The 27,708-nt window shown below is 33.2% G+C and overlaps 5 protein-coding genes across 6 annotated transcripts; all 5 read right to left on the bottom strand.

Annotated features, from left to right (window-relative positions):
• Positions 1-8,862: 8,862 nt before the first annotated feature.
• Positions 8,863-12,341, bottom strand: LOC11437760 (golgin candidate 5). 2 transcript variants are annotated; one of them, XM_039830502.1, is made up of 7 exons: positions 12,158-12,341; positions 11,281-11,658; positions 10,955-11,037; positions 9,875-9,946; positions 9,579-9,641; positions 9,305-9,419; positions 8,863-9,226 (listed from the first exon to the last, which is right to left on the bottom strand). In XM_039830502.1, exons 2-7 carry the CDS (start codon positions 11,648-11,650, stop codon positions 9,135-9,137), a joined length of 795 nt encoding a protein of 264 aa, XP_039686436.1. In that variant the 5' UTR covers positions 11,651-11,658; positions 12,158-12,341; the 3' UTR covers positions 8,863-9,134. The 2 variants fall into 2 exon arrangements, with proteins under 2 accessions (XP_039686436.1, XP_003595360.1); XM_003595312.4 differs by having other exon boundaries at positions 10,955-11,196.
• Positions 12,342-12,929: 588 nt separating this feature from the next.
• LOC11441684 (ethylene-responsive transcription factor ERF017) lies at positions 12,930-14,023 on the bottom strand. The gene has a single exon (XM_003595313.4). The coding sequence runs from the start codon at positions 13,838-13,840 to the stop codon at positions 13,229-13,231; it is 612 nt and encodes a 203-aa protein (XP_003595361.3). The 5' UTR covers positions 13,841-14,023; the 3' UTR covers positions 12,930-13,228.
• A 1,740-nt stretch (positions 14,024-15,763) lies between these two features.
• On the bottom strand, positions 15,764-16,742 carry LOC11441246 (ethylene-responsive transcription factor ERF017). The gene has a single exon (XM_003595314.4). The coding sequence runs from the start codon at positions 16,608-16,610 to the stop codon at positions 16,002-16,004; it is 609 nt and encodes a 202-aa protein (XP_003595362.1). The 5' UTR covers positions 16,611-16,742; the 3' UTR covers positions 15,764-16,001.
• Positions 16,743-18,262: 1,520 nt separating this feature from the next.
• Positions 18,263-19,298, bottom strand: LOC11441685 (ethylene-responsive transcription factor ERF018). Its single transcript, XM_003595315.4, has one exon. It carries the CDS (start codon positions 19,177-19,179, stop codon positions 18,487-18,489), a length of 693 nt encoding a protein of 230 aa, XP_003595363.1. The 5' UTR covers positions 19,180-19,298; the 3' UTR covers positions 18,263-18,486.
• Positions 19,299-25,760: 6,462 nt separating this feature from the next.
• On the bottom strand, positions 25,761-26,765 carry LOC25486524 (ethylene-responsive transcription factor ERF017). The gene has a single exon (XM_013608114.3). It carries the CDS (start codon positions 26,636-26,638, stop codon positions 25,994-25,996), a length of 645 nt encoding a protein of 214 aa, XP_013463568.1. The 5' UTR covers positions 26,639-26,765; the 3' UTR covers positions 25,761-25,993.
• Between the last annotated feature and the right edge of the window lie 943 nt (positions 26,766-27,708).

A 27,708-nucleotide genomic window follows, 5' to 3' on the forward strand; every position in this document is an offset into this window, starting at 1 on the left:
GTTTCATTTGGAATTATTCGGGTGATGATTGCTAGAGATATGTCCAACAAATATTATTTTATTTATTTATTTATTTATATTGTGAATTTAACATATTATTTATTGATTTTTGACCTCTCAAAAATAAAGTTTTATTGATTTTTGTTACTGTTTTAACAGGTGCCTATATAAGATTCTTTTTGTTAATGTTTTTGTATAAAGGGCAACCAAAGTGTGGGCCAGTTTCTTGAAAATGTCACTTTCAATGATTAAGACACCATATAAAAAAATTAAACTTTTAATGTATTTTCGGTATTACACTACTTTTAAAGTTTTATTTATTTTTTAATGAAAAACAAACCAATAATTGATTAGGATAATTTTGTAAAATTGTTATGGCATTTGACTACATTATTTCATTCATTAGTCTGTGTGCAATTAGCTAAAACGACACTCTTTTTGAAACGGAGAGAGTAAATTTAAATTGAAAGATTGGTTTTTGTTTGTGTTTTTTTATTTATCGTCTTAATGCAGTGTTTATTAGATTCAGATTGAAAGATTGGTTTATGATGTATTTTTATACGGCAGTATGCAAATTAACAATTTTTTGTTGTTTAAATATAATTACATATGATCAATTGGATAGTTAGACACATGCTTTATCGGTATAAAGGGGAGTTCAATTTTTAAATAAAAATATTTTACCAAGACTAGTATTTTATTTTTATTTTGTGAATGATTTAACGTTATTTATTGATTTTTATTACTGCTTTCACAGATGCCTAAGTGGTAACTATAATAAAGTTTTTTATTGATATTATTATAAAAAATACTAACAAATGTTGATAAAGTTTGTATGAATAGTTGTGTAATTATTATTTTTATATTTGTTTGATTTTGATTTTTATGATTTTTTTTTTTAAGATGAATTCCTTAAACAATCTATTATGCCTCTTTGTTAGATTATTATTATTATTAGGAGAATGCTAACAAGTGTCCCAAAGATATTAGTTAAGCATCCAAAACAAACAAATTTTCATGAAAAAGTTGTGTAATCATTACTTGATCAAAAGTAACATCTTATATTTTTAAAATAAAATTTCTATTTGTAAATTCCTTAACCAATGTCTCGAGGACACTAATTAGCAAGACCATTATTATTATTATTATTATTATTATTATTATTATTATTATTATATAAAGTGTAGCGGATGATCGGGCAGTTTATTGAAAATGTCATTTCCAATGATTATGTCATCTTAAGAAGTTATACTATTCTACTCAAATTGACATCGAAGAGAACCGAATCTGATATCTTAAAAAGAACCACACTATAAAGTTTCAAACCAACATCATTAGGTCAACCCAAATAGCCCAACGATATCCTTAACTTATACTCCCTCCGTCCCTAAATAAATGACCTAGTTGACTCTGACACACATATCAATGCATATGTTTTATCTTTGATATCTTCAATTCTCTACTAAAAAAAATTATAAAAATTTAATATTTTAAAAATACTCATCGAGACGAATCCAACAACATCTTACATGATATTATTTATCTTTGTGAATTAGTAGAAAAGTATGATCAAAGTATATCAAGTCAATAATGCATATTGTCAACTAGGTCATTTATTAAGGGACGGAGGGAGTATCTCCTTAGAACACATATTAAGGATCATAAAAACTTGCCGATTTAAAAAAAAAAAAATGAATGTAAAATTTTGAAAAGAGTCTTACATTAATTAAGTGACAAAGTAAAAATGAAAAATGTTCTTATAATAAAGGGACAAAGAGACCACCCATCTTTTTAGAACAAAAAAGTTAGAATTTGGAAGAAAACAAATATGATATGTGAAGGTAAAATATTGAGTAAAGGACAAAACTTGAATTAAATTCTTTTTCTTATTTTTAAACTATTAAGTTTTCAAACCTATCAAAATTAGAATAAAAAAGTTAAAATTTGGAAGGAAAAAAAATATGAAAGGTAAAATATTGAGTAAAGGAACAAACTTGAATTAAATTCTTTTTCTTATTTCTTAACCATTAAGTTTCCAAACCTATAAAAAGAATTATAAAATTTCAAAATGAAATAAGAATATAAATTTATTAAAGGTAAAAAATATTAAGAGGAGGACAAAACTTGAATAAAATTCTTTTTCTTAATTGTTAACATTCTTTTTTGACAAAATTTAATTCTTAACTATTAAGTTTCCAAATACAAACATGAGATGTTCTTCTTCTACCATGCCAACTATTGTTTGAAATCACCCTCCTGAGGTCATCCTATCTCTTGATGACCATTGTAACATTGAGATACTAACATTGCGCTTAGGAGTTTGGTGCTTTCTTGTTTTTTGGATTTTGCCTCGTTTTGTACAAACAAATCTACTCCCTCCTTTTTAAAAAATAATGTCGTTTAAAGTTTTTACACATATATTAAAAAACTTACTCCATCCGTTTATAAATATAAGCAATTTTTAACTTTTAGGTTCATTCAATTAATAATGTATGAACTTAAAAATCAAAATTTGCTTATATTTAAAAACGGAGGGAATATTAACTAAAAAAAGAGAGGTGTTATTTTACCAAATTATCCTAATCAACTATTGGTTTGTTTTTCATTAAAGAAAAAATAATACTTTGAAAATAGTGTATATAGTATTAATTGAAGGGTACAATTGAAAAGAAAAAGTTATTATTGCATTGAAAACTGAAAGTGACATTCATTTCAAAACAATTTTTTTTGGCTAAAATGACACTCATTTTAAAGGGGAGGGAGTATATAAAATAATAACCATAAGGTTTCTAAATCAAATAAGAATAAAAACATACTCCGCCACCCTAATTTTAATTTATAGAGGAATGCTAGCAACACACATTCTAACACATTTTTCAACACACTCTTTTTGATTGGTTAAAATTCACACGAGTTCCACCAAATCATGTGGGTCCCATATAAATTTGATGGGTCTCATGTAAATTTAACCAATCAAAGAGAGTGTGTGTTAGAATGTGTGTAGCTAGCATTTCTCTAATTTATAAGCATCTTTGAGGAATAAAATTGTCCTTAAATATAAGTTTTTTTTTAATTATTAAATACAGTTTTTAAACATAACCTTTACTAATATAAATAATTTGTATTTAAATATAAAATATCAATATTGAATATATATGATCTAACTTGATAAGATGAATGGCGTTCAGTGCGGCGATTTTGAATTCTAAGCTCTGGAACGGTGGGGAGTGTATGTCTACCTGTAGACACTTCGGCGCTCAAGTCAGCAGTGAGCAATGACCGATGGTTTAGGGTTGAAATGAATCGTACATTTGGGGCTGTGAAAAGTCCCCTTATATAGTGAGTAGGTCCAATAGCCATTGTTTGTGGCACACTGTGGTGCTTGACGGTTACGAATTTGCAAGAATCGTATCCGTCTAGCAAGTTTTTAGGTCAAGTCGGGTGACGTTACAATTTAATTTTAATTAGTTACATGGATTGTTGTAAGTGACCCCCTCACGAGGAGGAGGTGTGAGATGAGTTGATAATCAAATGTTGTGTTGGACCTGTTTTTATTGGGCCAACATTAATAATGAGCTTAGCCATTTGATCGGTCTAGAATAGTAGCCCCCCAAGTCGTTGCTCTTGGATAAGAGTGATGACTTCGAGCAAAAAAGTTTATGTGAGGACAAACCTTGTGATTGCAAAAAAAGAGGGGTGAGGTCGTGTCAAACATAATGCTCGTATGACACTTGTAGTTTAGAGATGTTAAGTATCTTTACGAACTATGTTTGCATGGGACCGATGGCCTTGATATGCTTGCAAGTAATCTTTGTTTTGGAAAAATGACCTTGCTCGCTATAAGGCTTTGGGAAAACTCTCAGTAATGAATTACCCTTATGCTCGTTAAATTTGGTTATCTGCCATTAATGTGACTAGTTGACACCGTCAAAGTTGTAGCGGTTGTTATCCTCTCAGCATTTAATGTGAGTATATCGGGGATGAGATTGAGGTGACATGATCTTTTGTAACTGAGTGTCACATGTAAAGGCTAGTAAGAGACTTGATTTCCTAGGCATTTGAGTGGTTATGTCAATGTTGTTTTCGAGGCTTAATCACAACCGTTGGTCCAATCCCGACATTTGGATATCTGGAGGATTTTGAATAGGATGGTATACATGATGTTGCAGGAAGCCCCAATGTCGATCAATATTCTAAGAACATCGAAGTTTCCCGTGTATGCCTGAACGAGTAGAGGAAGTGCCAAGTTTGGAGCTCCTCCAGGTAGCTCGTCATCATAGAAAGCGAGTGGTGGTCGTATAGCAGCTCGAGTATGGGTGACAACCATTTGGTTGTTATTTAGAATCTATTCGAACCATCTTTTGATCATTCTCTCCGCATGTAAGTACACCGACAGATGGAACTTATTCCCAGGTGCAGGAGTAAGGGGTTAGCTCGATGTTTTCAGGGAAGTGAGGGAAATCTTTAAGTCTATCCACTTCCATTACGACCACTGATTTTTGTCAGCATCCTCTACCACAATTTCAGTTGTCTTTCTTTATGGAGAGGCATTCTTGGTGAATTGCCTCAATTTTCCTCGTTGTATGAGGATTTTGATTGTATCATTTAGGTGAATGCACTCGTCAGTAGTGTGTCCATGGTACTTGTGAAAACGACAATATTTGCTCTTGTTTGCACCTACCTTCGGCGCAACAACCTGTGTATACTTGATTCTCTCTTCTTTCATATCAGCGAAAGTGATCTCAACAAGTATTTTGTCCCTCGACATCGTGAGAGATGTGTTCTCAACAAGTCCTTTTCCTTCCTGAACTCGCTTACCTTCCTTTTTATTCTCCTGGAAGGGATTCTTGGACGATTCAGCATGAGGGTCTTCCTTCATCGCTTTGTTCAAGTTGTCAGCGTATATCTTTTCCTCGTACCTGATGTATGTTTTGGCTACCCTTAAGATCTCGTTGAGGGATTACGACTTGTCGATCTGCACGACTGTTTAATATCATTTCTTGGTCTTAAGCGCTTCTCGATCAGGTACTTCTTCATCTTTTCTCCCGCACCTCATACTTGTAAGGCTTCCTTGTTGAACCTTTTGATGTAGTCTCGAATAGGTTCTTTCCTGCCTTGCACTATGGCCTCCAGCGAAGCAACCATTTTTGGTTGGGTCCTCAACGATGTGAAGTGTGCAGTGAATTTGTGGCAGAGTTCATCCCAAGAGTCGACGAAGTTTCTCATGAAGTTCTTGTACCACATCATGACCCTTGCCTGAGAGTTGTTACAAACAACTTGCATTTGATAAATCCTCAAATGTTCCTGTAGTTGAGGACCGCTTCCATATTTTCTATGTGTTCATCTGGATCTGACGTTCCATCACAAGTTTCCATCTTACCGGGCTTCTCTAATATGACGTGAATTTGAGCCTCCCTTATCCTCTGAGTGAAGGGGTCGAATGTTGTACGATCGTCGTCAGAGTAGGACGAGGATCGCGAGCGTCTAGCATGCCTTCCTGAGTGTGGCGACCATGAAGACCTTCTATTGTTACCCATGGAGTGCCTAGGGGATCTTTACCTCTCCGGGGGTGGGCTCCTTCCGCTTATGCTAAGTTGGGGGGAAGGATGACAAATAACTTGTATGGGAGCTGGTAACTTGACTATGGTATCACGGGAATGAGCGTCTTTCATCTCTTTAATGCATCTATTTTGATCCTTGATCATTTGTGTCTAGCGATGCAGAGTCAGGAGGATGTTGTTGACCATAACATTTGGTCGCGGTGGACCTTACAACAGAGCCTCGCGAAGAGGAATTGCCAACCGTAGAATATGGAGGTGGGGCTCTTCCTTTGGGCTTTCAAGGAGGGACGAAGTCAAAGTTTGACCGTCACGATGAGGGTGGTGGATTTCAATCCAACTTTGAGATGTAGCACCGTTAGCCATTTTGATGAGTGAATGTTTTGGTATTTTTGTATAGTTTTGAACTTTTTAAAAGATAAGGATAACTAGTTTTCCACATAACGAGGAGGCGCATGAGCCATTTTTAGTGACACACTGTGGTGCTCGACAGTTGCAGATTTGTGGGAATCGTAACCGTCGAGCGAGTTTTTAAGCCAAGTCAAGTGACGTTACAATTCGGTTTGAATTAGTCACCCGAAATGTTGGGAGAATATTTTTCTAGTGTTAATATATTTCATTTTAGTTTGTTTAAAAAAAAGAAATTTAATAAACATTTATAATAAAGCATATTAGTAAATCTTAAATAAAAAATTTGAAGTGTAACAAAAAAAAATGATAGTCTTGTAAAAGAAGAAAATGATAGTGCGGCTGCTAGCGCCCCCTGATTTGGTGATAGAAAAGCTGTTGTTTCCCTCTAAAGGCGACTTAGGTGGAGCCCAACGCCACAACTATTTGTCCTTACTCTTTTTTTGAAGGAAACTATTTGTTGCTACTCAAGTACTACCAAAAAATATTATTTTTCAAAAAAAGAAAAGTACTACTAAAATTCTATCCTTAAATATTATTTGAGGTGTACTACTATAATAACACTCAAATTCTTTTCTTCTTTTTAAAAATCAATAGTAAAAACAATAGATTAGGTAAATGTCTCGGTAACCGAGCGCTTGCTCAAACACCATTCTTTTTACGGATAACTCTACGGTACATAGGTGAGATAAGCCTTATACTATGCACTAACTTGTTTTCACCATTAGATCAAATAAGATGTGATGTCGTAATTAAAAAAGGAGAAATGATATTTGAACATCCATTTTGTGACAATTTTTGTTACAACTTTCTCTCTCATACTCACATTATTTTTTACTTTATCTCTTTATTGCTTTGATTTTCGTGCAAATACCTATTCTTTCTTTACAAATTATGGTTGTCCCCATAAGTTGTCAATTAAAGGATGTTCAAATAACACTCCTCTTAAAAAAGATGTGATGTGATGAATTGATCAAATAGTGAAAATGCATCTCTGCCGCAAGATCGATTTACTTATTCATATCATACAAAGTCTCTTTCCATTGTTGCACACTTTTACTTCTACACACTCAGGCTATGTGGAACCATCAATTTTGATTAGTAAATGCAATATTATATACAAAAAAATTAAAAAATGTTTGACCACTTGTTAAAGAATTAATTTTATTTTTATCTTTATAAATATATCAACTTTTTTCGTTTTAGTCTCTTTAAAAATTTTCCTGAACTTTTATTTCCGAGAATATTTTCTTAAACAAGTGTGTCTTGGATGCATTCACATTTTACTCGCTTGGAGCTTATGTAACAGAAACATAAAGAAAAGTGTAAACTCTCATGCTCCTTGAACTGTGAACAGGAGAATTTACAGGATATGCAGAAAAAGGAACTGAAAAAATATATATACAACTATTCAACTAACTATGTTATATATACAAACGACTGGAACTACACACTAATTTCATCAATTTTCAATGAATTCGAAGCAGCTTTTATCATGTAAATACCTCTGCACCTGAGAGAAGGCACAGACATCATAACATAGCAATGCTCAAAGGAAGGTATGTACACATTGTCACGGTGAGATCTGCTTACAAATTATGCATGGAGTCATGCCTTCCACAAGATTATACCCCTATATCAGGTGATTGGAGGTGTGTGAAGCACATATACCTCTAGGATCAGGTGTGTCGTGGTGTGCAACATGCGTCGGTGTCCGACACTCATGAGTCGAACAAATATCCTAAATAAGCTGTTTTTTTTTCTCTTTACTTCGACACTCCTTAGACCAGTGTCTGACACCTATATATCACTTAAAAGAGGCGTGTCAGACAACTCAGACAAATATCTGAATTTTTTCTCTACTTCCGCACATAGTAGATTCAAGAGTTAAAGATGTGTGAGAAATGCTGATCAACGAGGAATTATAGACATCAAAGTTGATGACAGCGCATTTAAATTTTCCAATAGTAGATGGATAAAGAAAGGTCTGATGAAATAAATTACTCCATTTGTATGCATATATGTATGTATTTTTTATTCTTAATTTAGATCTTTTAATTTATAAATAAATTAATATATAGGTAGCGGTGTCGGTGTCCTATGGTTTTTTACATTATCGGTGTCGACGTATCAGTGTCGTATCAAGTGTCCGTGTCGAAGTTTGTGCTTGGATATGGTCACTTAGGTTTCAAAGGTAAAACATTTCTTACGGAGACTTGCACGTGATTGCATTCCAACTAGAGTAAATCTTCTTCCACATGGAGTCTCTCATGCACATCTACATGTGTGAATGCTATATACAAGATGCTTCCTTACCACCCCTTTTTTTTTTTTTTTTTTGCTTACGAACAATCTGTTAAGAGCATGCAGAAAGTAACATATGGAATGATATACATCCTCTACCAATACAAGCAGACAGTTTCAAGGACATTTTGTTCTTGATTTGCAGCACTCGATCGAAAGAACAATGGAACCTCTGTGATACTGATGATATTGTGGAGTATTTGGATCGAAGTGCAGAAATCATTGCCTTTGGCAGGGATATTTAATGAGTCGGAAAAGAGTTGCAACTTTCGAGAGAGACGCATTAGCAGAGTTCCGGTCCGGTGGGCATGCAGGAATACAAAATTGCAGCAAGTAGAAAGCATAAATGATACAAGATCTCCATTATGTTGGATGAAGCCAAGTGAGGAGTATATAAAATGTAATGTTGACGATGCGGTATTTGTGGCTGAACATAAAATGAGATATGGAATTTGCTTTAGAGGATTCCATGGTGAGTTCAGTGTATGACGCAGAACGGAAGCAAGGGTTAACAAACGCTAAACTTAAAAGATAAACAGACAGGCTGCAAGCGACAAACCTATCAAATAAAGGTTTCTGGATTCCACTAAAATTAAGAGAAAAGTTTCAAATAATTTTATTGAATGAAAAAGTGTCTCTTAGACCGCATAAGTTTTGTTTAAATACTAAAAGAAATAACAAACCCGTATAGGCTGAAAAATAACAAAACGAAATAAAATAGAAAGTTCTAGAATATGCTGAAATATTAAAAGGCGGTTTCGGGCCTTCAGACGATCTCGAATTACTAAATTAACCTCTGCATCATGGCAAAGCGATGAGTATTGCTCGTGAAGTCCGGGGCTTTCCGAAAAGGTATAACTCAGATCATTCCATCGACACCGGATGCAAAATCTCCACCAATCCGACTGAACCTTTCTTGCCCATCACTTCGTCTTCGATTCTCACTGCCAGCTTGTCTATATCAAGAACAATAGTGTTACAGTTTTTGTCCTTTCAGACTTTACAACTATAGGTTTGATTTTAGATTGTATTACCTTCATCCATAACTTGATTAATTATTTCATCCTTTTCCTTCAATAGAGCATCTGAATCACTTTTTTTACTCTGCTCTCGGCGAAGCGTATCCCTTTCCTTGGTGAGAGCATCAACCTGCAATTAAACACAATTCATGGAGTCTCAAAAGTTTTAGTTAAAAATATACCCTTGAGACTTCTGTCATTTGTGACAGTAATCTTGTTTTCTATGGCAGCATTATTGAAAACTTTGTTGATTAAGAACAGGAAACATAAGATTTATGACCAGTGATACCTTTCTTTCAAGAGTTGAAACCTTCTGTCGCAAAGATTCAACTTCAGCTTCATTAGACTTTCTCTGTTCCATGATGAAATAGAAATATTTCGAAGAAAGTGGAGCACATGACACATGACAAAAAGAGTAGCAAAACATGATCCTAATGTTAGTTTGCATTCATAATCCATTTGTTGTTTGCATAATGTCAGAATATGTTGAAAAAAAAATTGTGATTAGTTTCCTATGCCACAAAGGCAAGGATAAGTAACAAAACATGATCCTAACTACAATGTAGTGAAAAAAAAAATATATACCATTAAATCTTCAATTAAATGTTTGAATTCTTCATTCTCATTCATCAATTTTTCTATCTCATCAGCTTTAGCCTGCAAAGAGAACCAAGAGTAAAAAATTGCAATAAGATATACGACACTCATAGCTGCAAAAATTGTACATAAGAGATAAAGTCCGAGAGCGCATACAAGATAAGTAGGTTTTGCAACTTGAGAGTTTACCTCAACTCGTTTTGCTTAGGTAAACTCGATTCGTAAACTCGACTCGAGAACTCGTACGAGTTTACCTAAAATTAAAATTATATAAAATTTATTATATGGATGACAAATATAAGCTAATATAATATTGTAAATTAGTCAATAGTGCAAAATATGACTTAATTACAAAGGCAGATTATATCAAACTACCATAATAAAACGTTATGTTCAACTTAGCATCAAAATACAAAAATGAACGCACAAAATCATAAGTCTCTAAGTTTAAGTCATCTTTCTAAAAAAAAATAAAAAATAATAAGTCATCTATAAAACCATCCAAAAAAGCAAGGTTCACAAGTTCGTAAAGTTGTTAATAAAACTATTCAAAAAATCAACTAGTTAATTTCTTCAAAAGGTCGTCAAACACCACCACCGCAACCCCAACCAGCGTCACAATCATCGGTGTCGCAATCGAAATTTACCCCATCGGAATCGCAACCCTAATTGGTATGTGCTCTCTTGTTCATGGTTTAAGAACTCAGATAAGGAAGTAAAAAAAACGTTTCGTTTCAGGAAGCTAGCTATGCGTTACTGTAAAGATAACTATTCAGTAAACGTTTCTGTCTTTGGGCTTGTAGAATATGAATTGGGTTTTAAAAAAAATGGGCCATTTTTTTTATTTTTTTAGATATAAACTCGTAAAACTCGGTCGAGTTTACACGAGTTTATCGAATGTTAACTCGGTGAAACTCGTCAAACTTTTTGATTTTACCAGAATTCGAGTTTACCTCCGAGTTAACACGGTTTTGGTACCCAAACTCAATAAACTCAGCGGATTAACACTCGATTTGCGGAACATTTAACACCACACGGAAATGTTGATGATCTTAGTATATGAAATACCTGAGCTTGTCTTGCAGCACCTAGTAGTGCTGCCTCCATCATTTTAATCTCCCTCTTCACCCTCTCCAGCTCAAGTATGGAATCTGAGTCATACATATTTTTTATAGAACTCAAATGCTGCTCTTTTATGTCATTATTGGCCGGATGGCCCCTTTCATTTTCTTTAACAGTTGATCCATTGTCATGTGAAACCAAATTAGATTCCACCTCAGACATCAAAACCAACGATTCAAAATTCCTATCTACACAAAACATAACAGACTCACTTCAATCCATTCAGAAAATAAAAGATATTCAATATAACAATCTCAAAAAGTAGAAATTACCTTCATTGTTGGATTCCCCTTTCTCTTCAAATTCAAGAGCAGTATCGAAATTCTTTTCGATATTCATCACACTATCCGGCAGCATATTCACTGATCTCAAATAGAGATTACCTTCATTACCGGATTCCCGTTTCTCTTCGAAGCCAAGAGCATTGTCAAAATGCTTCTCAATATTCTTCCCACTCTCCTGAAGCATATTCACTGATCTCAAATAGAAACTATCTTCATGACTGAATTCCCCTTTCTCTTCAAAACTAAGAGCGGTATCAAAATTCTTCTCAATATTTTTCTCACTCTCCATAAGCTTATTCACTGCTCCCGCGTAATTAAGGAAGTCCCCCGGTGCATTTTTTGCAATAAACCACGCCATCTCAAAACCTATATACCAAAAAAAAGGCTTAGACTATTGAAGACGTGGTTAGTGTTAAGTATGGCTTATATACACAAAAGAGGCGCAAGGGGCGGGGAAGAAATTGAGCTTGTGGAGCGTTGCGAACTGCGGTACTATATATATATTGGTTGTAACATCATAAACCCCATTTTATCAGAAAAATGAAACGGAACTATAGCTACTTTATACTTGCTGAGGAATGCACCATTAGCCGAACTGCGTGGACAAAGATTGTGTCTCATTGTCATGCAATTTTTTCGTTTCTTTTAAACTTCTATATTGACTCATTTCTACTATCATGAATACAGTAAGTTTTAAGCTTTATGGATGCCATGTTTCTTAACGGACTTTAAAAAGGAACACCACGTTCATAATTTCTGGAGCTAAATTTGATTCACACACCACATCAAATTAAAAAACAGTTAGGCATATATAAAGAAAACATTAATCTGAAACAGGATCAGATCCAAAGTGAAAGAAGCTTACCTTAACGAACTTATTGGATTCAGGAATCAGATCATGCTTATACAAATGGTTAAGCTTTGACTTAATTTATCAAACGAATCATTTCAAAAAAGTGTGTAAAAGAGAAGGGAAAGATGAGAACAATTATGAGATGAAATCCTTAATGAGACAAGGATGAAAAATAATGGTGAACAAAGAGATACGTTGACTATCAATATGGAATATCACTCTCAATTTATTTATTTATTTATTCTTCGTTGCTAAAGGTCACAACGAAGCTGCCTATATATGAACATATTATATTACCCAGTTGAAATTAAAAATGCATTAATACTTAACAAACTCAAATCCAAAGACTTACGACCAATTTTTTTTTTTTTTTTTAAGAAGTTAGAGTAGCCCACCGAAAGTGACACTGAGGAGAATCGAATCTAAGATCTTGAAAAAAGCACACTCCAAAGTCCTAAGTAAACACCACGGAACAACTCAAGTGCATTGACTTGCTTGAGGACATGTAGCATAACGGTTTTCATTTGTTTCTATTTTGATATACGAAAGGTGGGGTGATGCAACCTTTAATTAAGTGGAGAGTAGATCAAGAGTTGATTTCTTAACACAGATGAATAAAAAATTTGTATGGACATTTCATATGTTAGAGGTTAGATTCAAACTCGTAATTCTCTACGATAACAATAAGTGAATTTTGCTGCTTAATTCTATCATAAAAAAATAAGAAGCGACAAAATCTCATCCTTTACAACTTAGATGATAAAAGTTTTGAATGGACCTTAAATGAGCGCGGATTTAAACTCGTAATTCCTTACAATATATGAATTTCACTGTTGAATTCGACAAAATCTTACCCTTTTATTTAAAATAAATCCAAGAATGGCCAAATTAAAAAACATTATATTATTTTCACATCACTTTACAATGTTTCATGAATCATATGAACAAAATTGGGACCTTAATTGACAGTGAACTAACTCCTGTAAAAATTGTCACTCCTAGATCCAATTTGGATCTGGATTCTTGTCATGGTTTCAAATATTCAAAAACTATCCGTAACCCGACCCACTTGAATATCACTCCTTAGAAATTCCACAAGAAAAGGTCTGGAATTACCAACCCATCCATATTCTCTTCTACATAATCAAAATCTGGCATCTCCGGCACGTAGAAATCGTGACAAAAATCATCATCAAAACCCGGAAACATAGAGCAACCCGATCCAGTTTCTAAAAACATGTCCGAAAATAACCCGTTTTCCTTGGAGTCACAATCTGTCTGAACCGTCACATCGGATAGAGCAGGAGACGGCAACTCCATAGACAACAATGTTGTTGTCGTCCCCTCCGATGATGACGGTGTTTCAAACGAAGTCTTTTCGAGTTGACCCGAATTAGCAAAAGAAGCTGCAGCGGTCTTAATCTCAGAATGTGTCATGGACCTTCCTCCAGCAATGTCAGGAGGATCATTAGGGAAATTAAACTTAGCACCACTGCCACGTAAGCAAAACATAGCCGCATCAAATGCACGCGCCGCCTTCACGGCTGAGTCGTAAGAACCTAACCATATTCTTTGGCGGCTGTTTGGTAGTCTGATTTCAGACACATACTTTCCCCACTTCCTCTTCCTTACTCCTCTATACATTGAAGAATCACTTCTTTCCGCAGCAGTTTTTTCTACATTTGATTTCACCATATTTACTCTTTAGGATATAAGAAAATAATTACACAAACACTTTAAACGTATAGAAATGTTGTGTTCTTTTTGTTAGAAGTGAAAGTTGTTGTTTAAGGATGAACCTGAAATTTGTTGATATAATATGATGTTTTTGGCTGCTTTTGAGTTTGAGTTTGAGAGTTGAGTGAGAATTGCGGCTGAATATATAGCATAGCATGATGAGAGTGAAACGAAACGAGTGAAGGAATTTGACTGAATGAATATGAAGGGTCAGCAGCGCACTTAGAAGGCGTGTAAGATGAAGTGAGTAGTGATTATGATGGTGATTACGCGGCCATGGAGATAGGGAGACAAGAAGCAAAAGATTTGGACCACGTTATTTATTGTCATTTACAATTTTATATAATCCACGTGATCAACATATAGTAACGTCAAAGGGGTGATGGTGATGGTATGACAAAGTTTATTGGATCAGATGCATCCCCACTTTTATTCCTCACTTTGCACTTTCACTAAATTATTAGTTAACACATGGTATTTCTTAAAGTACGTATGATATTTGGTCTCTATTATACTACCTCTCTGATCACTATTATTTGGAAAAATTAATTTTTTTTAGGTTGATTCAATAAATGATGTATGTGATCTATGTATAGACTACATACATTATTTATTGAATGAATCTAAAAAAAAGAACTTTTGCTTATAATAGTGATTAGAGAGAGTAAACAAAATGTTATAAATAATAAACTTAGTGGATGTCCATCCTTAATCTTCCCCCTTTCTATGACTCCCACTAGTGAATGTATGGTTAGTGAATACGTGACCTTAGTGGATTATAGTGGATACATGACCTTTAGATGGCCAATGTGGATTTTAAGATTGACTCAAAGGTGGTGGTAGACAATATTTATGGTTGTACATTCGACGTTTTTGATTTTATGTCAGTTATTAATGATTGTTGGCGCCTAGTTTCTTCTGATTTAGCAACATTTGATGTTATGTTTATTAGGAGATAAGCAAACGAAGTTGCTCATAGTCTTAGCTATGGTAGCTCCATGTCATGCTTGTTTCTGTATTTTCATTTGAAATCCATTGTTTATCTCTACTCTTATATTATTTTTTTTGGTTACATATCTACTCTTATATTAAATGAAATGCATTAAGTTTTCTTTTGTAAAAAAAAATGGACAAATAGTTTAAGATACAAAAAAATAGTAAACAAAACACATAATTTGAGACAGATAGAGTAAAATATATGATTTATTAAATCAATTTATTAATCATGTGTTTTATATTAGTCTAAAGTTATTAATCATGTGTTTTCTACTATAAATTTAAAGTGAGGTCTTTAGAAATCAATTTAGGTTCAAACTACATTGTCTCTATTTATACACAAAAAAAGAAATTGAAATCTAATACCGAGTATAATTTCTTTACATCAACAGTATAACGATATAATTCTTATAACATTCATAGTCGGAGTCCTTCTTATAATTTTCGTGTATCATAGAACAATTACCTTAAGTGCTTTTCGGCACAAAAACTTTTTGAGAGAACTGCTCAATTTATTTATTTGTTTGAAAGGTAAGGCTATCAAAGCCTTCGTTATAATTATAAACACACCAACAAAACATTATTTTTCATTAAATTTTACAAACAAATAAGTTACATATGTAGAAAAAAATATTTCACATATAAAACTTGTTTTAAGCCTTACTCACTATTGAAAATTTGTTTCTATTTTGTTTCTATTTTCATTTGTTTCTATTTTGTTATACGAAAGGTGGGGGTGATGCAACCTTTAATTAAGTGGAGAATAGATCAAGAGTTGATTTCTTAATGAGCATTTCAAACAATGTCCATATATCTTATATTAATAGTTTTTTCACTGTTGAATTAGACAAAATCTTATCCTTTTATTTATAATAAATCCAAGAATGGCCAAATTAAAAAACATTATATTATTATCACATCACTTTACAATGTTTCATGAATCATATGAACAAAATTGGAACTTTAATTACTAAGGTAATTTTTTTTATGATCAGTGTTAAATTGACACTGGACTATCTCCCATAAGAATTGGCACTCGTAGATCCAATGTGGACCCGGGTTCTTGTCGCGGTTTCGGATATACTAAAACTATCCGCAACCCGACCAACTTGAATATCATTTCTTAGAAATTCCACAAGAACAGGTCTGGAATTACCAACCCATCCATGTTCTCTTCTACATAATCAAAATCTGACATCTCCGGCACGTAGAAATCGCCACAAAAATCATCAAAACCCGGAAACATAGAGTAACCTGACCCGGTTTCTGAAAACATGTCCGAAAATAACCCGTTTTCCTTGGAGTTACAATCTGTCTGAACCGTCACATCGGATAGAGCAGGAGACAACAACTCCATAGACAACAATGTTGTTGCAGTCCCCTCCGATGATGACGGTGTTTCAAACGGAGTATTTTCGGGTTGACCCGAATTAGCAAAAGAAGCTGCAGCGGTCTTAATCTCAGCATGTGTCATGGATCTTCCTCCGGCAATGTACGGAGGATCATTAGGAAAATTAAACTTAGCACCACTGCCACGTAAGCAAAACATAGCCGCATCAAATGCACGCGCCGCCTTGACGGCTGAGTCGTAAGAACCTAACCATATTCTTTGGCGGCTGTTTGGTAGTCTGATTTCAGACACATACTTTCCCCATTTCCTCTTCCTTACTCCTCTATACAATGAAGAATCACTTCGTTCCACCGCAGTTTTTTCCACATTTGATTTCACCATATTTGCACAAACACTTTAAACGTCCAGAAATGTTGTTAGAACTGAAAGTTGTTGTTGTTTAAGGAGGAACCGAATATCTGTTGATATAGAATGATGTTTTTGGCTGCGTTTGAGTTTGAGAGTTGAGTGAGAATTGCGGCTGAATATATATATAGCATGCATGAATGAGTGAAACGAGTGAAGGAATTTTTGACTGAATATGAAGGGTCAAAGCACTTAGAAGGCGTGTAAGATGAAGAGAGTAGTGATTATGATTATGATGTTGTCTACGCGGCCATGGAGACAAAAGAAGCAAAAGATTTGGACCATGTTATTTATATATACTCCACGTGATGAACATTTATATAAAGTCAAATGGGTGATGGTGATGGTATAAGAAACGACAAAAGTTTATTGGATCAGATGCATCCCCACTTTCACTTCTCACTTTGCACTTTCACTTAATTATAACTTTTGCGTCCTATAATAGATGACCTATTTGACAATGTATAATATTGACTTAACATATTTTGATTGTATTTTTCTACTAATATACGAAGATAAAAAATTTCATGTAAGATGTTGTTTGATTCGTCTCGATGAGTATTTTTAAAATATTAAAAATATTAAACATAAAAATATGCATTGATATATGTATCATAGTCAAATATGTCAAGTAATATGAGACAAAGGGAGTAATATTTGCTTTAAAGTACATATTATTTCTGATTTAAAATAAAAAGTATAAAATCACTTTTTCTATTTATTGAATAACTTATGGTAATGTTAACTTGTGTCGTAAGGGCACATGTCAAGCAATCTTAAAATAGAAATATTCTATTAATATTTGTTCATTTAATTAAGAGTTTTGTTAATGAGTGTCCTAAAGGCACTCTCTAAGGTTTCTCAATTAAGAAATTATTCCTTAAAAAAGTTTAACACTTCAATTTCCGATACATTGAATGCACAATTTTTCATAAAAATTTACTATTTCAAGTCCTTAGAGAATGTCCTTAGGGCACTCATAAACATTTCCTTTTAACTAATTAAAAGTTAACAAATTAAATACAATACACAAGGTCCAACAAAAAAAATTCTACATTTAACTTATTAACTTGTGTCTTAATGGCACAAGTTAACATTTCCCAATAACTTATATATTTGATCTTAAGTATAAATCAAATACATTAATTATTTAGTGTTGGCGTGAAATTTTTTCTTTCTAACATACACAATCAAAATATTAATTTAGGATTCAAGTTAGATCCCTAATAGATTTTTAGTTGACAGGTTTACGACCACAAGTCTTAGTTTTCGAATAAAAGTGAAATAATGTAAGGATAAAAATTTTGAAAGCAAGAAGTATAAATGAGTTACATACATCATTTGTTCAACAAATAGACGAATTATCTAGTATACAAGTTTTTGAAACCGAAATGAACGATTTGCATGAAATTTAATTCTATTATTTATATATGAAGAAGAAAAACAAATAAATTAGGATGGGAAGATAAAGGTACACATACAAATACTTGTATCGTAGGACATAGATTAAAGAACTCTAGAGGAAAAAACCCTCACAAATCACATAGTTAGGATGGGAAATTTTGCTGGCCAGAGCTTTTGTATCCACATGCCCATCTCAAAAGAGTATTAATCAAGCCAATATAGTATTTGACCGAAAAAAATCTTATCCTTTTACATATTAAAGAAGGTGCCATTTAGTGATCTTAAAAAAGATCACTTTACATTGTTTCATGATTCATTTCATATATCCACAAAATATTACAACTTAAAATCTCACGGCAAAACATTGGCAACCAAACCCGAATTGTGGATCCAGTTCTTGTCAGTATTTTCGGATATACTAAAACTATCCTCAACCGTATGAAATTACTTAGAAATTCCATAAGAATGAATCTTGTATTATCAACCCATCCATGTTCTCTTCTTCATAAGCAAAATTTGTCAACTCCGGCACATAAAAATCGCCACAAAAATCATAAAAACCCGGAAACATAGTGTAACCCAACCCGGTTTCTGAAAACAAGTCCTTACACAACCCGTTTTCTCCTAAATCACTATCGGTTTGAACCGTCACATCAGATAGAGCAGGAGACGACAACAATGTTGTTGTCGTCCCCTCCAATAAAGATGGTGTTTCAACCTGAGTATAACATGTTGAAACACCATCCATTGGCAGGAATGTCGTTCCCTGTGACCAAGACGGTGTTTCGATCGTAGAATTATCGGGTTGCCCCGAATACTCATTATTGACTTGACCCGAATTGGCAAAACGGGCTGCCGCGGTCTTAATCTCAGAATGTGTCATGGACCTTCCTCCGGCAATCTCCGGAGGATCATTAGGAAAATTAAACTTAGCACCACTGCCACGTAAGCAAAACATAGCTGCGTCGAATGCACGTGCCGCCTTCACGTCGGAGTCATAGGAACCTAACCATATTCTCTGGCGGCTGTTTGGCAGCCTGATTTCTGACACATATTTCCCCCACTTTCTCTTCCTTACTCCTCTATACAATGAAGAATCACTTCTTTCCACCGCAATTTTTTCCATATTCGATTTCACCATATTTACTCTTTAGGGTATAAGAAAATAAGTACACAAACACTTCAAGTTGAAAATTAAAGTTGTTTTTTCAAGGTTGAACCTGATCTATGTTCTTGTCCTATGATGTTTTGGCTGTGTTTGAGTTTATGAGTTGAGTGAGAAGAGTTTTGCGGCTGAATATATATAGTGAAACTAGTGAAGAAATTTGAGTAATTGTGAAGAGTCAACGCACTAAGAAGGCGTGTTTGATTGTACACGTGTAAGATGGGGGGAGAGTAGTGATGAAGTACCCTACGCGGCCATGGAGACAAGAATCGCAAGATTTGGACCACGTTTTGTCATTACATAATCCACGTGATCAACATATATAGTGAAAGGGGTAATGTAATGGTGATAGTGATGGTGCTGACACATATTTGCATTAAATTGTATTTTGCTATTTGAAATTTGCAGTTATGAGTGTTAAGGTGACCTCATAGTTTAGGAAGAAAACGGCCATGAGAATTGAAGTGATGGAGATTATGAATTCTGTCATATAATAGTAATAACAATTAAAATTACTTTTATTACAAAACTTCAATTACCCGTGAAGAGAGACACTAATGTATAGTGTAAATAGGCAATTACTCTCCTGAAATTGTAAGTTTCGTCAATTATCCTCTGAAATTAACAAAATTTCAATTACCCCCTGAAATTGCACAACGTTGATCAATTTACCCCCTCCGTCAATATAGCTTATCCTCTCAATATTGCAGTGTATAGCACTTACTCAAATACACCATAGGAAAGAGACTTGGATTAAATTTAGCGCTAGCAGAACTAACATGTGACTTGTTCTTACCACATTGAACCTTCTTCATGGGATCTCCAATCACAAAGGTTGAGTTCCTATCACATGTCAATTTCGATTGGCTTAAGTCTCAATCCCCTCGATGCTCACAAATTTATTTCCTCCCAGGGGCTTTATTAGTACATACTCCACACCTATTGATGAAGACAAAAATTTCTTTCATCAAATAATATTGACTAAGACGTCTCTCAGTCAATTAATCTCATAATTACGAAGTTAACAATTATAAACTTGTCCTTCATAATAAATTCATACATGTCTGCTTAGTTGTCTACTAAACGACAACATATTCATCAATAAGATAAATTTACTTATAAATTTATTCTCATTGGATTCATATCTAATTAACGTCATTGTATTATTTGAATACAATGGTTTATCCACTTTTAAACAATATCTCATATTATCAAACTGACTTTTTGATATATGTCATCGGGTCTACTTAGATAAATTCTAAACAACAAACCCCCACATTGAGAAAATATAACTTTATGTGTGGACTTATTATACAGGTCTACTTGAATAATTTTCAAGTAACAACAGTTCCACAATGAAAAATAAATCTGATAAATATATATTTTCTCGTAAACAAATTTTTCTTAAACATCATCGTATTATTTGAATATAATGGATTATTTTTCAAGTATACTCTTATGTCAAAGTCATTTCAAATATTCCCCAAAGAATATAAGTATAATATTTTCACAGGTACAACATCAACTAACTCATTTATTGAAACCAAAATAAAATTAAAGAAATAGAAGTGTTCAAGCTGTGAGGTTTGTCAATTTAATTATGCTCAAAATAGTAGCATTAGAGAGAAGGTAGATTACGCCCAAGTACTTTCAACCAATATGCACATAATCTCATGTATTTTCTCATTGTCAACAATGTATTTTCAATTATTATTTGAACATCAATTTGATTGACAACCATATTTTTATAAAGAAAAGTATGTGTTGGCACAAAAATCAAAACAATAAAGAAAGAAAGTAAAAATATAATGTGAATATGAGAGAGAAAGTTGTCACAAAAGTTGTTAAAAAATGGATATACAAATATCATTTCTCTTATTTATAACATGTTGAAATCTATCTAACAACACATGCACATTCAAACTATGATTTTTTAAATTATAAAACTTTTCACATGATACTAATCAAATACAACCCTCATTTTAAAAGCTAAAAAGTACAAAAATAAACATTCACATATGACATCTCATAATCTTTTGAAAAGAGCTGCCATAAAAGTTTCTAATCTAACAAAACTGCATTTCAATATATGTATCACTATTTTTATAATTTATAGGAGTATTTATGTATAACACAAAATAAGAATTCTTCTATTTTACAAAAAACAATATAATTACTTATGTTAGATTAATACATACACCAGATGCTGGCACAATAAACAAAAAAGCTTATCTCAGGATTATAATATTAATAAGCAATAGTAACAATAATAGGCCAAATTAATCCAAAAAATTGATAGGTGTATACAAAACTAATAATATAAAATCTCGATTGATATTTCACTCTAACCATTTAAGATAATAATTATGCAGATCATTCCCAACTATCAAAGTTAACTTTTCTCTTACCAACTCAAAATTGAATCTATGATTATGACATACATATCCAAATATTATAAGTTACAGAGGGAGGGGCACAAACAATTTGAAAAGTCACACATTCAAAGATATATATCCCAATGTAAATCTATAGTTAGTAAACGTACCTTGCCATTGTCATCAACAATAGGTTGAGTAATCTCATCAATTTCATTGGTACGCTTACCATCATCAAACTCAATGGAATGCTTTCATTGAAGAGAAACCTGCGAGCCTTTTTCTTACATCAACAAAAATTAACCATCGATCGTATTTTGCCTTGAATGGACCACCTCACTCCAAGAAACGACAATTGTGACCAATCCCTTTCCTGACAACATAATCAATAATCTCACACCATTTAATTTTACGTGCTTTGATCAAAACCTGTCGCGGCACGACCCAAACAGATTTCATTAAAATATAAAATCCTCACGGTTGTTGTATAATTAGGTGTGGAATTATCTCAAATAAGAAATTAAAGAGAAATATCATAACAAATAAATATGACTAATATAATAAAGTGAAACAAAGTAAAAGGAACTTATCGAATTTAGTTGTCGACACGACTCCATCAAAACCTTCACAAATTTAATTAGGGAAACCTGCAAAACAAAACACTTCTTGAGGCGTGACATAGTCACTGTCCTTGAGGATTTTATCCGCCTCATAAGCGCATATCCTCCCACAATACAACGGTTCTTCCCCGTTATGAATCATAATCGGAGGTGACAGAACAGCTCGAATTTATCTCAAATATATCATGAGATGTAACCCAGAAACCTCAATATTTTGGATGAGAGAAAATAATTGTACGTACAGAAAAACATGAAGTGAGAGTATGTATATGTATTTTTGTGTACTGGCAATTGCTATGTATTGTAGTAGTTAAGCGTATCTTGTTTGGAGAAATAAAAGAAGAATATATACATGAGAGTTGTGGTGAGTTGTTCCTTATATTAAGGGAAATGAGGCATAACAATAGGGAATGAGTTTTTAGCATTTGAGCCAATGGTTATAAAAAATAATTGTGACAAATAAGGTTTTGACTAAGTAAATATCACATGGTTAAATCAACAACAAATAATAAACAACTTTTAATAACTTTTAAAATATAATATCAACTCAAAACTACAACAGTATATGTCTTTTCACTTTTCTGTTTTTTTCATTACGGTATGATTAATCAATTATAGTTAGTTGATACGTTAACTAGAGTTAGTAGTCTGGTTAGAGTTAGTTACTCCAACTAATCTCTATATTTTTTTTTTGAAGACATAAAAATAGAATATATTAACAACGGTAGTGAACCACCTAAGTTAATCTCTATATATTTAAACAAATCTTTATGAGTATCTCTCTCATGAATACTCTTATGCATTCTATCTTACTTACTTCTTTGATCTCCATCCTTATGATTCCATGGTATTAGAGTGATACACTAGGAAGGAAGATGGTGATGCTTCCGCTTTCGATTCAAAATCAGATGAAGATGAATAATCCGGTGACGATGAAGTTCTCACAGTTTCTACACAAGTTATGGAAACTTCAGCTTCTCGCATCATTCTCGAAAATTTTGTTTCTTCAATTAAACTAATTTCAAATCCTTCGGTCGAACCATAATTTGATGGAATCTTCGTCTAGATTGGTGAGATTTCTTGCACTCTCATTGAATCTTGCATCAAAATTGTTGATGATGAAGATTCTGAATTTGTCGTTTCGCAAAAAGACAAGAAACTGAAGATGAATCTGCATTGAAGAATCACAACTTCTCTAAATTCAATGTATTTGAAGCGTCAAAAGTTCTAGTCATAGTGTTACGAGTAAGATTGTGTAAAATTGTTTACGACGTCACCATCGTGAGGCTTTTCACCTCATGGTCCTTCGTCAGAGAACAACCTAAACAATTTGTTTCCACTGTCAACAATCAACTTTAGAGTTTCAATTATACGACGAATGCATTGTTTATTTCGATCCCAGTGGTAGAAAACTTGTGAATTCATCGTTCTTTGTTTGCCAAGTCTTTACTTCGATTCGATTGTCGTGAATACCTTGGGATAGAGGAAGGAAAAGCATTCATTTAATGATCTTATCAGATTCATTCTTGTCAAAATCAGTGCAACCGTCGCATAACCGATTGGCGGTGAACATTTCCAAGTTACAAACATCATGATTTAGGACTACGGTGAATTTTGCAGCTGTGTTAACATAATCGTTTGTTGTTGAACTTGAAGTGTAAAAAAAAAAAACCAAAATGTGTTCCTTTGCTTCAATGTATTTCCATGAATTGATGTGGATTGTAATTACAAGAGTTTCATCAAGAAATTTCAAACCAATTCCAAACAACAATGAAGCGGGTAACCTTACTCTCTTATAGTGTTTAGCCTTACTCGAGTATTTGCATGGGTAATTTTTTTTATTTTCGGCTGACAGCTTTCCTTTCCCTTGCATGATCATGTGACAAGGTCAAACGTGTGCAACCTTCTTTGAAACATGATTCCTCGCTCGTCGCTCTTTACAGTTAGTGGCGCTACAAATAAGGAGTGTGGGTTGAGTGTCTCATTATTTATCATACTAAGTTTTAACCAGATCTGATGACTTCAAGACTCACGTACTCTTCAGTAAATTCAAAATAGAATTAACTGACCCTTGTTTGGATGTAAAAAAACTCCGCTAACCTTCCATCGATGGAGGGGAAACTCATCTATCTTTAAATTGTCTATCTACCAATTTCGGCTTATAACGAGATAATTACTTTTAAATGTAAACAAGGATGAAGAGAGTATTATTCCATATTTTATTATAAGCCACTTTTCCATTTTCGCACTCATAATAGGTGTGATAAATTTTGTTGATTATGTTAAAAATTTAAACAAGGCTCCTATATTACCCTTATTAGTTTTTTTTTTTTAGATAGACGAGATGACAAAGTCATCATAAACTCACACACACAAAGTGGAGGTACCGGAGTTTGAACCTCGATCATGATGTTCGACCTAACAATTTCGGCATTTTTACCGGTTGAGATTACCCTTACTAGTTACTAACACATTTAATTAAAATTGCGCGCAAAATATCTTTTACCAAAACATACACTACTCACCCTTTAATATTTCACCAAACCAATCATCTTCGCACGCTGCCAATACATACATAAGGTACGTTTTCAGTTGAGTAATTTTTTACACCTTCGTCCATAAATATATACTATTTTGACAAAATCACCGAAATTTAAAAAGTTGATTATAGTATTAAATTTATTTCTAGTTATTATTGTTTTTACAATTTTATTTTTAAAAAGAGAGAGTTGATTTATATTTTCAATACAGATATTTATTGTTGATTGAAGAAAATATGAAAAATAAATAAAGATATGTTGATAAAGAAAGAAAAAATGGTTCTTATAAAAAACGGTCTTATAATTAAGACACTAATGGGAAATGTAAAAATTTTTAAAACTGAAAATTAAAATCACTCCAATATAATGATATATATACTCGTAATGTAACGGTCCATAGGAAAATGTAACAACTTCTTTTTGGCTCTTCTTTCTACCCTAGTTTTTCAAGCTTTCCTCCAAAAACGTTTCAATTTGCCAAATTTTTAGATGTCCTTCTAAAAAAAGGGTTAAATATGTTTTTAGTCCCTATAAATATGTCAACTTTTTATTTTAGTTCCTTTAAAATTTTCTTTCAACTTTTAGTCCCTATAAAATTTTTAGTCACTACTTTTGGTCCCTATTTTTAATTTAATTTTTGTATTTTTTAATGAAATTGTGCAGATATGTTTAAAATATTCTAAAAAAAATTAGAATTTTTTAACAAAACATAAATTAAATACGAATTTTTAACCGTAAAACATATAAAAATTTATATTAAATTCATGTTTTGTCAAAAAATTCTAAATTTTTTTGGAGTGATTCTCATAATATTTTGAATTTTTCTAGAAAATTTTATTAAAAAATATAAATTCTACATATGAGTTAACTTTAAAAGAGATACCAAAAGTGAAGATTGAAAATTTTATAGAGACTAAAAGTTGAAGGAAAATTTTAAAGGAACTAAAATAAAAAGTTAACATATTTATAGGGACTAAAAATATATTTAACCAAAAAAAAATTATTCCGCATTAATCAACCACTCAGTAAAAAATTATCCATCAATTATATAAGCTCAGAACTTTACAAGTGATTCATGAATCATATCCACATTAATCAACCACTCAGTAAAAAATTATTACCCCTACTAAATTAGCATAGGGCTTGGTCCTACAAAAAAATTGACCAACCCAAAACCTAATGTTGATCCGACATAAGTCTCGGATATAGTAAAACTACTCATAACCCGACCCATTTCTATACCATCCTTCAATCTTTAGAAGTTCCACAAAAAGGAGTCATGAATCACCAACCCATCCAAGTTCTCTTCTCCATAATCATAAATTGGCATGTCCGGCACATAAAAATTACCACCAAAATCATCAAAACCGGGAAAAACCGAGTAATCCGGTTCAAATCTCCCCGACCCATCAACCGCAAACAAATCGGAAAACAACCCGTTTTGCTTTGAATCATAATCTGTCTGAACCGTTGCATCTGACATTGCCGGAGACAGTGCTTCAGATTCCATAGCCAACAATGCAGTCCCCTCCGACGACGACTCATACTCCACCGCAACATTACCGGGTTGACCCGAATTCTCAATATGGACACCCGAATTAGCAAAACGGGCTGCAGCAGCTTGAATCTCAGAAGGAGTCATTGTTCTTCCTCCAGCAATGTTTGGTGGATCATTAGGGAAGTTAAACTTAGCACCACTGCCACGTAAGCAAAACATCGCCGCGTCGAAAGCACGCGCCGCCTTCTCGGCAGAATCATAAGAACCTAACCATATTCTCTGACGGCTGTTTGGTAATCTAATCTCCGACACATATTTCCCCCACTTCCTCTTCCGTACTCCACGGTACAATGATGAATCACTTCGTTCTGTCGTAGGTTTTTCCACATTCGACTTCACCATGTTTTATACCAATGTAGTAATGTTTTTAGTACGATGTTGTTGTTTTTTTGTTGTTAGAATCGAAACACAAAACACAAAGGATGTTTTTTTTTAAGAGGAATTTCTGTCGTTTGTTATTGTTTTGTCTCCGTTTGAGAGTGGAAAGAATATATATTTATATATATATAGAGTGATGAAAATTGAAAGTGAAACGAGTGAAGAAATTTGACTAAATATGAAAAGGGTCAACACTTAGAAGTTCTAAAGACGTGTATTCAATATATTCATAAAAATGGATAATATTTGATTGTACACGTGTAAGATGACGTGAGGAATGATGATGTTCCCCAAAAAATTCGTACGCGTTGAAGAGAGTCGTTTGACAACAAAGGTGGACCACGTGATTCATTGTGTGAATTAAATAGGGTGATGAAAACAATGTGTGAAATTCTTCTATAGTTTAAATTCATTTGATGTGGTGGGATTTTCATTTTATGATTTTGGGACAATGTATGGTAATTAATGTGTTAATTCTTGCCAATGGGGGAACCTATGTTTAACTACATGTGGGTGATTTCAATCTCTAGTCTATTGGTCTTATTCTATTCAAATTTCCTATGTTTGAATTGTGTTGTTCACATTTATTTTTCTAAGATGACTACCAAAAGTAAAGAGTAACGTACTATGATCTTTTAAATATAAACAAAATAAAAAAATGTAAAAAAAATTAAACAAAAATGTAAAATGCATTTGATTTTTTTTTATTAGCCTAATGGTTAGAAATTCACTTTAAAATAAGTAAGTGGAAAATTTGAAGTTTGAACCCCAGCCTCCGTATTTATTATGCGTTGTTCATATCAACTAAGTTATGTTCATGAAATAATGCTTTGGATGGTCTTCGTGGTACAATTCCAGATTTTGATGTTAGCAGTTTTACTAGCAAAGACACCGTCTCTCCTAAAGCACAACATGTTTTGGCGAGTGCTCTTTTTAGTAAAAGTGTTCAGGATATGGAAGTTAAGTTTGAGATGACCACGAGACAGAAGGCAATTTTTGGATGTTTGCAAGCACCAAATGCTCAAGAATTTCTT

Source organism: Medicago truncatula, chromosome 2, assembly GCF_003473485.1.
Source record: "Medicago truncatula cultivar Jemalong A17 chromosome 2, MtrunA17r5.0-ANR, whole genome shotgun sequence".
Lineage (NCBI taxonomy): Eukaryota > Viridiplantae > Streptophyta > Magnoliopsida > Fabales > Fabaceae > Medicago > Medicago truncatula.